General features: G+C 41.4%; 1 protein-coding gene across 3 annotated transcripts; it reads left to right on the top strand.

Annotated features, from left to right (window-relative positions):
• Window positions 1-93: 93 nt before the first annotated feature.
• Window positions 94-10,273, top strand: CKAP2 (cytoskeleton associated protein 2). 3 transcript variants are annotated; one of them, XM_036393581.1, is made up of 9 exons: window positions 94-174; window positions 1,717-1,804; window positions 2,593-2,668; window positions 4,370-5,190; window positions 6,181-6,346; window positions 6,829-6,996; window positions 7,496-7,568; window positions 8,277-8,661; window positions 9,522-10,273. In XM_036393581.1, exons 1-9 carry the CDS (start codon window positions 114-116, stop codon window positions 9,757-9,759), a joined length of 2,076 nt encoding a protein of 691 aa, XP_036249474.1. In that variant the 5' UTR covers window positions 94-113; the 3' UTR covers window positions 9,760-10,273. The 3 variants fall into 3 exon arrangements, with proteins under 3 accessions (XP_036249474.1, XP_036249465.1, XP_036249484.1); XM_036393572.1 differs by having other exon boundaries at window positions 2,590-2,668; XM_036393591.2 differs by lacking the exons at window positions 94-174; window positions 1,717-1,804 and adding an exon at window positions 2,119-2,157.
• Window positions 10,274-11,354: the final 1,081 nt, after the last annotated feature.

The raw sequence follows: 11,354 nt of genomic DNA, 5'->3' as shown, positions 1-11,354 counted from the left end.
CGGGGGCGGCGGGCGGGCGGTGCCGCAGCCCGCCATTGGCCAGTTCAAGCGCCGCGGCCGGGCCAACCGGGGTGGCGCCGGGCGATTCAAACGCTCGTTGTGCGGCGGCGGCTATGGCGGCGCGCGCGGCTCCGCAGCTCCCGGCCAGCCGCAGGTCCGAGCCTGCATTCCGCGGTAAGGCCGGGACACCCGGCGGGGACAGGGACACCGGGGCACCGCGGGGCACAGCTGCTCCCCGCCGCGGGCCGCTCGCTCGCTTGCCCGCGCGGGGCTGAGCGTTACCGGCCGCCGTTGTAGGCTCGCGCGTGGCTGTGGTGGGTGCGGGAGAGGCGGTGCGAGAGAGGAGCCGGTCGGTCCCCCCGGACAGTGGGAGGGCAGGGCAGGCGCTCCAGGCGAGGTCGGAGACCGGGCAGGTCTTGGTGGCAGCGCTCGCTGTTGTGGTCCTACAGCTTGCGGGTGGGCGTATGAGACTTCACCCTCCTTTGGCAGGGCTGGGGCCGGTACGGACCCCATCCCATCCCATCCTATCCTATCCCCTGCCCCAGGTAAGCTCCTGGGCTGGAAACCTTCCCTCATGACAAACGGGGCGCCCTGGCGTTAAGCGCATCCGCTTGAAAGCAACAAGCGCGGCGCCGACCTAGCCCTGGCGCTCTTGTGCTTATTTACTTTCTGACCGGTTCGGCTGCTGCAAGTTGAAGCAGGGGAGTCGCCTTGGTGGGGCTTTGCTGTTCGTGCGAGGGCGGTGAGAGCCGTGTTTGAAGCAGAAGGTGCTGGGAAGCTCTGGCATGCACGCCGAGCTTGCTGGCAGGGGCAGCGCTGCTGTACGAGCTGTGCTATCTCCTTCCGAAGCAGGGGATGGACACTGCCTTCTGGAGCTTTGCCCACAGAAGGACAGGGAGGTGGGGAAGGGTCTGGAGCACCAGCCCTGTGAGGAGCGGCTGAGGGAGCTGGGGGTGTTTAGCTTGGAGAAAAGGAGGCTCAGGGGAAACCGTATCCCTCTCTGCAACTGCCTGAAAGCGGGGTGGAGCCAGCTGGGGACCGGCCTCTTCTCCCCTGTGGCCCAGACAAGAGGACAGTCTCAAGCTGTGCCAGGGGAGGTTTAGGTTGGACATTAGGAGGAATTTCTTGACAGAAGGAGTGATGAGGCATGGGAATGAACTGTCCCGGGAGATGGTGGAGTCGCCATCCCTGGAGGGATTGTGACAGCTGTTCTTACGGCCTTTTCAGGATCACTTCATGCTGGTATTAACACTCCCAGTAGTCTAACATTTGCACAGATGTCCAAGTGACAGTGGAAGAGAAGCAAACGATTTTACAGCTGGTCAGTTGGGTTCACGTGTGTGATGCTTTTCATGCTCTTCCCACAAATGAAAAGTGCGCTTGCTGAACCAACTATGTGAAATACTGGGCAGGCATACAGAAGATAGCAAGTCTGACTTCATGTTACAAAATTGTGTTTCTTTTAGCTTAATACAGCAAACCAGCCAATTTTGTGCAGCTGGTTGATTCAACCATCCCTTGAATACTCCCTTTCTCAGGAAATGTGAGAATGTGTAAGCCATTGAGATGTGAAAACTAAGGCTTTCTTAATCCGTAGTGTCTATATTTTGTAATATGTTGATGCTTTTCTAACTTAATTTCCTTCTTGACTAAGAAAGTTTAGCTTAATATTTTAGCTGAAAATGTAACAAGTCTGTCTGTCTTAAAATTTGTTAGAACAAAGACGACAGAAAGTCGAGGAGTATCTGTCAAGAAAGAAGACTTTTTCTGGTGTGACCATTCAAGAAAACCAGACATCGATCAGGTAGTGTTTCTGCTATGGCTTATATCCTCTTATGTTCATATTCACTAATGTTCCTTCATTTTCATCTCAGCTCGCTTCTGTAGGTCCTCTGATGCAAAGATACCCCTTGCTAACTAGAATGTTAATCTTCAGTCACATGTAGTTATGTCATATCTCTTATATAACACATTACAAAGCACATGAGGAAGAATTTGGATTTGTAACTTTAAACTGAGATGTTTTTCTTCTGAGTTGTCAATACATTTTTTCATAGTTGCTAGGAGACAATACTGCTCTAGGTGGTTTTGTAACTTTCTGGGTAGTCTGCTGCCAGCTCTGGTGCCTGACTGAAGGTTTTGGAACCTGTCAGTGTGGTAGGAACTACTTGTCCTTGTTCAGACTTGTGTCAGACGGCCTGGGCTCTCACGATTGCCGTAGCTGAACTTCAGCTTCTTGTGCTACTCCCCCTTTTCTCTCAACTGCAGTGTTTAGAAACTTGACCTTCTGTAGCAGATGCATCAGACCAGACAATCTGGTACTCATTCTTAAACATGAGAAATTACACTTGCAGTGAATTCCAATCTGTTAGTTCTTTATGATGTAAGAAGGATGTTTTCCAGCCTGGGTCCTGATCAGTGGTTGCTTAACCACTTGTTTTTGCTGGAGGAATAGTGGAAGCTAATCAGAATTGCTTCAGTATGAGTACATCTGCAGGCTACCAACTGAAACATGTGAACATTCTCTAAAAATACATCCCTTTGTTGCATGATTTAAGGGTTTTTGTTTGTTTGTTTGTTTGTTTTAAGCAGTAGCAGAACTAGGAGAGCAACTACCAGTAAACTTCAAGAGAAGTTACAGCTCTCAACATCTCCTAAGCCAGAAATGGTAAGTTTTTGACTGATACTTAAATACTGATGGCACTCTGTTTCTATGGCTACAACATTCCACTTACTTAAGTCTATGTTGTATGACTTCCAGAGCATGAGAAGTTTGCAGGTGCAGAGGTGTGGTTTGTTAGAACTTTATTTCGTCACTGCTTATTATATGCTTTCTGGAAAGCTGCCATATTACAGTAGGAAATAGATTATGTTGATGTTCAGTTTGTGCCCAATGGGAGAGAGAGTTAAAGAGGATGCCATTATTGCTGAAATAATGCTTACATTTTAACAATATTTCTTAAGAATCTCAGAGGGGGTTTTGATACATTTTGAGTCTTTGGGGAAGTCATTTAAAATCTGAGTAAGGTCTTCTGTCACAGTAAAGAAGTTTATTGTCACTTGAAAGAAAGCCAAACCATTAACAAAACAAACTGTTGAGTGTGTATGTTTTTTCAGTGATGTGCTGGCAAAACTAAGGTAATCAGAAGTAGATGCCAATACCTAATCAGAGTTTAAGGGAACATGTTCTGTGCATCATTTCATGTCACTTTCCTGGAATTAAGATGCAAATGGTTGTGTTGCTTAGAAATGGCAAAATAGAGATTCTCCAGACCTATTCTCAGGGAAAGGTGAGGAGAAAATAGACATAAGAGCTGTGTTCATGTTAGGCAGTTTAAAGTTTGGGTTTCAGAAGATCTGAGATGTGGAGTTATTTGAGGAGAAAAGTAAAAAACTTAAAACTTCAAAATTGAATGTTGAGGAGAAAAATTGCAGAAGTGAGAACAAGTGTATTTTTAGAGATTTCCTGAAGGTACATATATCTTTCTGTATAAATGTCTTGTATCATTTAAAGTTGAGTCAAGCTACATAATTTCCTGAAATAACAGTCCTCACACTCAAACTCTAGTCTGTCAAATCTAACTACTAAGCCTCAATGACAGACCAGGAACTGAGTTTTCTTTCAGGTCAGGAGCGTCTTTCTTAAAGTCTGCTCATGCAGACTTGTGTGTCATTCACATGGTTTTTTTCTTGCCTTTGGATATTTCACTCTTTCGAAAGCTGCTGCTTGGACAATGCTGAATTAGTTGCTGTAGAGCAACTTTTTTGGAAGAAAAGACTAGATTCCACTTTTCCTAAGGGGTTGTGCTGAGAACATACAGCTGGTAGTTTCAATAAAGCTGTGTAAAACCGATGTAACCATTCTCAAGTTGCAGCATCCTACATCTCCATAGTAAGAAAAGTTCTCTTCTGTTGACATCTCCTAGTGTCCTAATTACTACTTTACTCACTACCTTCTGCTAGTAGGCTATTCACACTAAGTGGAGGAATGGTGCTGCCTTTAAGTGATGAGGTATGCAAACAGAGATACTGCTCTTGATTATATACAGCCTAAAGCAAATTTCTGCTTTATAACTCTTCTAAGGAGGTAATTGGGGCAGTTTAAAGCCAGCAGTTGCTTTAAGAGGTTTTTTTCTTACTTCCAAGGCAGAATTTAAGCAATTTTTATGTGATTTTTGATGTGAATTCTGCAGTAATAGTTGGCAAATAATCTACTTAATATTTAGATGTTACTTCTGTAGGCACCTTTAAACTGGCATTTATGGTTAAGCACTTTAGTCCTGTGAATCATTGGAAGCCTCTTTGGAAACAAGTAATATGCAGCATGAACATACCTCTAACATTTCCATGAATTTGCTTTTGATTTTAGGAAAATAAAGAGAATGCTGATAAAGAGTCATGGGACCAATCAAGTGTAAACTCAGAAACAAGTGTTACTTTAAACTCTTCTACAGTCCCACTGACAAGTTACATAGCAGGGACAAACTGTAATCTTGAAAATCAAGCTCCACAGAATAAAGTAATTGATATAAAATCTCAGCATGTATCACTTAGCAAGGCCATCTTGGAAATCAAAAGAGTTAAAGAGAGGCATTTGACAGCAGAAAAACAAAATGCAAGTATCGGCGTACCAAAGAAACCAGCTCTTGGCAGATATCGTGGCAAAGTTATCCAATCCAAGATAAATTCTTTCTGGAAAGCAGCAAAAGATGAGGGGGAAAAGAGTTCTTTGCCAGACAAGAAGCCTTTTACTTCTACCACCAAACAAGCAGCAAATTCTTTGTCCATGAAAAGCTGTAATGCAGTTCCGAAGACCGTCAAAGTCGCAAACAACACTAAATCTGTAAAATCAAATGGTGTCCTGCCATTTCAGAGCAAACCATCTGATAAAGCTGCTACTAACTCACAGTCGGGTCTGAAGAAACAGCTGACATTTGCTGTGGCACCAAAGAAAGTAACAGTCCCAAAAGTGGTTGGTGGAAGGCGACCACAGCCACTGAAGGCCCCTTCTTGCAATCCTGATCGCAAAGTGCGAGGTGTGAAGAAATGTGCAGATTTTTGCAAAGATGCACGACCAGAAGCTCTAGCCAGATCAACTTTTGTTCCTCCTGGTAAAAAATCAGGACACAATTCTAAAATGGATGAAAAGAGAAAATCTATTCTGCCAAAAGAGTCAGTAGAAGAGAGAAGGTAACTAAATTACTGTTGTGGCTTACTCTTGCAAGTTATTAATGCCTTTTTCCCCAAGAATATCTAGTTTGATCTATTTGTTGCTGTATCGACTCTGAAAAACAGAGAAATAAGTGTTTGAACTTGATGCTCAAGGACAGCAGACTAAAATTTAAGGCTTAAACTGAGAAATCAGGATTTGATTGCAGGACCTTTCCAGGCTTACAACTTTTCCCGCACAGTTAAAAAATATATGTTGCTGGAGCTGGTTTTTTAGTCTAAGTGTCGTGACAGCCTTAAGGATGACAGATAATCCTGTAAATTTATTTCACATGCATGTCACAGATTAAAAAAAGAAAATGACTGAGGCAGGATGTATAGAGGCAGAAGCATCTTTACAGACTCAAGGAGAGAACTTGTCAATGACATTTTTCAGTTTGGTGAATGCAGCATAGGCAACGGGTGGGAATATGATTCACAGTCTAAAAGTTATTTAATATTCCTCATATAGACGTCCTTGTAGTAAGTTACATATACTAAAATTTTATGGTCTAGGGGGTGGGGTTGAAATGAAACATTAAAACTGAATTACACTTCACATCAGTTTCAGATTCTATAAATTGTGTAATAAGGGTTGTTTTGGGCTTTTCTCCACACTTTGTCTTATGATATTAGTTTCTAGTTTTCTGTTTTGAAGTACGATGGGATGGGGAGGGTAACACATGAATAATTTAGAACCTTTTTTCACCTTCTTTTGAAAACAAGGGTCCATAACCTAAGTCTCTTGTTGCAGCTGGAAAGGAAGCAATAACGTGCTTTAAGCTGGTAGATACGTGTAGTTCTGAAATTTCCGTGCAGATCTAAAAGGCAGCTTTATTCCTCTTGGGATTAAAAGAAGATTCAGACTACCTGGAAAGTATATCTTGGCATGACTTACCCTATTTAGTGTCAGTCAATGTAAAAAAATGATAAAATATCTGTCACTTCAGCTAATAATATTCCTAAATGCAGAGCTCGCCTGGATGAATGGAGGGCATCTAGAGGAAAAGTGATGAGACGACCTCCTATACATGCACTTCTGGCACCCCAGTCCAAAAGTGAAGAACAAGAATTCTCTGCTGTTGATACAGAAAAGGTCAACAAGACTCTGAGTGAATGCCTGCATTTAACAGAACAGGTACCTGGATCCCTACCTAATGAGTTCTGATCATATAGGCCCTGACTACACGAAAATCCTCTGGGCATGTTAGACCCACGTGAGTCAGATACAATACAACAATTAGGAGACTAAGTGTTCCCCAAGTTAAGCAATATCATAGCTTTTGCCAACAGCTGAAGAAATTAACCTCCACTAACTCACTGAGCTACTGAGTAAGTATAGGCAGAGTAGATAGGAGGAATTAACCTAAAACAAGTTTGCATTTGCAGAAACTTGTCTGTACTTCTGAAAAAGTCTGTTTCATGTAGTTCTGAAGATGCTTGAACATCTTATTACCTCTTCTACTTACAATACCATATAAATAGTTCTAATTTTGAAGAATAGGTGAATAACAATTCTGCCAAAGGAAAAACCCTTTGCATTCTAGTTCAAAAGCAGCAAAACTACAGCACCTCAATGTGTCAAATGCATTGAAGTCTCTACTTTTGTGTTGACTTTAGGGACATCACAGTGATGAAGCACGTGCCATGTTGGAGGATCTGATTCGCAGCATTCCTGGGGTTAAAAAACTTGCAAAATATTGGATCTGCTGTATGCATCTTGAACAGATGGGCCAACTTGGAAAGCTTATTGCTGTCTATGAGGAGGCCATTTTGGCAGGAGCAATGGTAAGCAACTTTTCTTAAAAATTGAGATTAACAATTAAAAGAAAGACATGAAAGTATGGCCTGTAAAATACAACTGCTTCTGATTTTATTAAATACCTTTATAGTAGGAGGAGAGCCTCATGACCTACCTGACCATAAAAATAATGGTTTGCTCTGTAGCCGCTGTAGGTACTAATTTGAAGAAGAAAGGTTTAGGGTCATCAAATTACCTTAGTACCACTAGAAACCCAAAATAGAACTTAATTTTATACCTACTGATGGACTCAATTTCTGTGCTTTACTATCAGCAAGATTTCAGGACATCAAATACATCTTATACTGAAAATACAGGATTCACTTGTGTTCTGACTTAACACTGAACAGCATTAAAGAAAGGATTTGTAATATGAAAATCATGTGGCCTGCTTCACTTTCCCTGTAACTATTATACCAATCAAATAAGCTGAGATGATAATTCATTTTGGAATTATTTTTCTAAAACAGTGTAACTTTCTTTCAGCCCAGAGAGGAATTGCGACGCACACTAGTAGATACAATCAAAAATACTGAAGGTCTTTTTAACTCTGACAATGGTAAGTGTGAGTACTCTGTTCTAGTTATATGTCTGATTTGATAGCCAACAAAAGGTGTTTAAACAATTTGTACTGATATAAAATTTTAATTCCTGGAAAATTTTCCATGATCATTTTATACTCAATTGAATCTTGGCTAAACAAATCCTTTTCAACAGTGAGCATGTTAAAATAATTGGAGGTGCTCTTGTATTCAGACTTGTTAATTAAAATTTATAAAAGCTTGTGTCATCTAGCTATTTCAGCTTGATAATCAAAGAGTAAATAAAAATACTCTTGTGAGCTAAAAATCAGTGCCTCTGACTCAAACTCCTTCACTACCAGAAGCCTGGTTGTGTTTATGGCATAGTGTCAATTAAAGGTTGTAAATATTCTAATTTTGGAAGCAAAGTAGCCATAAATATTTCCTTTCAATATAACATAACATGACAAGTATCTGAACTCAGAAACTGGCTGAAATACTTGTTGAGACCTGCTGCACTTGAAGAGGATGACTTCTCAGGATGTGTACTTAGCCTGAGCTTTCAGGTTGCAGATTTGTAAAGGTGGCTAAAATTATCAGCAACTTAAATTGTTGTGGCTCAGACTTCAATGCACACTTACCTGAAATCTTAGAGTTCTACATGAGAATAAAAGTTATCTCTCTAAAAACATTCTCTTTAGTTGTAACTAATTGCAGGTGTACTCTCTTCAATGTTGCATTTTTAGGGGGAACCATGATAGAAGCTCATTTAAGCGAGGTAGTGGAGGTCAGCAAGGAACCAAATCCATCTGTAGAACCAGTTCAGGAAACCCTCCAAGATCTCTGCCCAGATGATGACCAAAAAGAAGAGAGTGATAATAAGAAGGCAGAGACAAGCAGTGATGTTATTAAAAAAGATGATGATTTAGACTTAAAACCAAGAGAGATCTTGCCAAAAAAGAATAAAAGGCACAAGGCTAAAGAACGGGCAAAAAAGAAAGGAAAATGTGAAAGAGAACAGAAGGAGGATGGCATAAAAAATACAGCCCAAGCAATTAATTCTCCTGAGAAAGAGAATGACACATCTTATTCGAGGAGATGCAACCCTCCTACCACACCGTATTTGGAAAGGTAAGATTACTTCAGGTAACCATGGAAAGTCTGTAGTGTCTGCAGTAACTGTGTCCTGTTAAAACAGGCAGTGCATTTATAAATACTTAGTTAAAAGCTCTCAAGAACCACATTTTTAGGATTGCTTCCTCTTCCTTCAGAAGGAAGTATTTTAAAGTAAGCTTCTCTATTTACCCAAACTGTTTTGCTTTTTTCAATGGTTCACTACAGAGTAACCAGACTTTTGTGACAGATGTAAATTCCAGATTTAGGATTCCCTTCCACTGCCAACATGGCAGTAGCAGTTCTATACTGAGCTGGGTAAAGAGAAAGATGTCTCCATTCCTCCCCTTTTCAAATGCAGATAAGGCTATATGTCATAACACAGAATTAGTGAACAAGATGTAACTGGCCTGTAAAGATAATTTTAATTGTATCTTGAGGCCAAAACCTGGGTAGTAACCTCAATACAAACCAACTGATGCTTTTTTTTTTTTTTTTTTTTGCCATAAATTTTTTTCTAAGACGGTAGACTTAAGGAAGTTGTGCTCAGCTTTAACATCTGATGGAGTTGGAGTCCTGGCAGCTGTCCACTGTCCCTTGCAGCAGGAAGAACAGTTTCCCCTGATGAAATAGGAAAGAATCCTTCTTTGGAAACTCTTTTCAGGAGATTTTCTGGGTTAAAATATTTGCCTAAGAAAAGAGTTTCTCATCTGGTTTTAACTGAATGAATGGAAAGGGACCTGTTTCCTTTAGCTATGGGAATGGGAAAGAGTTGAAGACGAATCATGACTTGCTGTTTCTGCTGGTTGCTGCAGAGGTAACTTGTATGATGGCATGACTATGTTTATATTTTTGGTTTGCTGTGTTCTTTTCCTAAGTGTGAAGATGCATCCTGAGGCAAATGACTGCAGTTCTAAAGATCTGAAAATCATAACTCCTTTGCGATATTCTCAACGCATTCGGGAGAAGATGTGCAAGCTGCCTGATGCTGTTAAAGATCAAGATCCGTGTGTCTCTTCACTTGAGCAGCTGGGAGACTTGGAATCAAAAGCTACTGTGTTTATTCACAAACAGAGCAATGCCCTCCAAGAAACAAGTGCTGAAATAGAAGAGTAAAAGTAGTGCTATTGCTGCAGGGGGTTAAAGATTTGATACTTTTTAGGGAGAGTTGAAGGGTACTTGTTTTATGCAGCTTTGAGGAAAGGAGCTGTCTAAAATTTTTATGGACTGCCTCTGTCACTAAATAAACTTTTAAGTTTCTGCCTTTTCAAAATTTTAACAAATCTGTCCTGGGTTAAGTACTAGACTAAGCACTGTTTTCTTTATGTTGACTATGTTTCATTAAATTTTCAATTAAGGACTAGGTAGGTATAATGCTTCATGTTATTAGCTCATGGTAGTATATTGCTAATACCTACTGTTTACTTGTTGTAATTCCTATGAATACCTTAGAAACGTGCAATCTTTTAGTTTAAGAAAACAAAGTAATGTAAGTGTTCCAGTAATACAATGTCTACTCTGACAAGATTTAGCTTTGAAAACTGAAGCCAGCTAATAAGGTGTGCGCTGAATTTAAACTGTTGTATCTAGTTTTAGGGCTGCTTCAATAAAACAGAGTTTAATCTCTTCAGTTACTGAGATTTGTTCATTATTGTTATAAACAAAAAATCGGCCAATTTTTTTGTGAGAAAAAGGTTACAAAAACTAGTCAGAGCATTGTTCCTGCTAAAGCACTACCTGTTTCTTATAATAATTGCAAGTCGTTGTCATTAATAGTTCTTTTCTGTATCAGTAAAGGCCCTGGCTAGGGCTAAGGTAATGGCTCCTCTCCGAGACAGTGAAGGGAGGGGACATCCCCAGACAGTAAGGAGAAAAGACAAGACTTGGGAGGGGGGGCATGCAAGATAACCTCAGGGCCAGCATGCCATGAGAAGCTACTACTCCAAACTTACTGAAAAGACCCCCAAAACAACGAGCCAATATAGAGTTGAGAAATTGGAGTGATGTCTGGACGTGAAGAGTGGAGTGCTGGGCCTGCAGAAATGCTGGGGGCCTTTGTTCTCCCTCACCCTGAGCACGAAAATCCTCTCGGAACGGGACCCATGAGAGTCAAGTTGTCAAACTCGGGGTTACGTCTAAGGCTCTCACTAGGACTGGACCCCCAGCTCTGTTCCTAGTGGGCAAAACTGTGCATGTCCTCCGAGTAGCTCTGGGAGGGACGACAGAGACTGCCGACCCATCAGGCTTCCCAATCTTGAGCTGATTGCTTTCTTTGAAAGCATTAAAAGGAGAGAAAGTCTCCTGCCCTGATTATTTCAATTATCAAGTAATCCTAGATGAGATCTGATACACTACCTTGCTATGTAACAATTTTTATGTTGGTTTGTATTAATCTGTACTATGCTCTACTTATTAAAGTCATCACTTTAGTTGTGTTTGTTTGTACGAATTCATGGCTGGCGCTGGGTCCAATCTGGCTCGCTATGGACCCCAGCCCACGCAATCTTACACAGGACAAAAGGCAAAAGACAAGAAGTGGTCTTCTCCACGTGGGGGCAAAGTCCTACGTTTATTTCCAGGTGGCCCCCTAGGTGGAAAAAGAAGAGCCCAGATCCGTCGTGGTGGGAGACTTTTAAAGCTGGAGGAATGGCGAGTAGAGGAAGGGGAGCACAGCCCATGGGGATACCAGTGAGCAGGGGCCAAGGAGGAGT

This window comes from Molothrus ater, chromosome 2 (genome assembly GCF_012460135.2).
Source record: "Molothrus ater isolate BHLD 08-10-18 breed brown headed cowbird chromosome 2, BPBGC_Mater_1.1, whole genome shotgun sequence".
Taxonomy (NCBI): Eukaryota; Metazoa; Chordata; class Aves; order Passeriformes; family Icteridae; genus Molothrus; species Molothrus ater.
This window is presented reverse-complemented; position numbering and strand designations above follow the sequence as displayed.

What these genes read in the sequence shown, in the direction of transcription:
- CKAP2 (XM_036393572.1), top strand. Translation starts at nt 114, where the DNA reads ATGGCGGCGCGCGCGGCTCCGCAGCTCCCGGCCAGCCGCAGGTCCGAG. An exon ending in GCCTGCATTTAACAGAACAG is followed by an intron (nt 6,347 to 6,828) that starts GTACCTGGATCC and finishes TGTTGACTTTAG; the next exon opens with GGACATCACAGTGATGAAGC. An exon ending in TCTTTTTAACTCTGACAATG is followed by an intron (nt 7,569 to 8,276) that starts GTAAGTGTGAGT and finishes TTGCATTTTTAG; the next exon opens with GGGGAACCATGATAGAAGCT.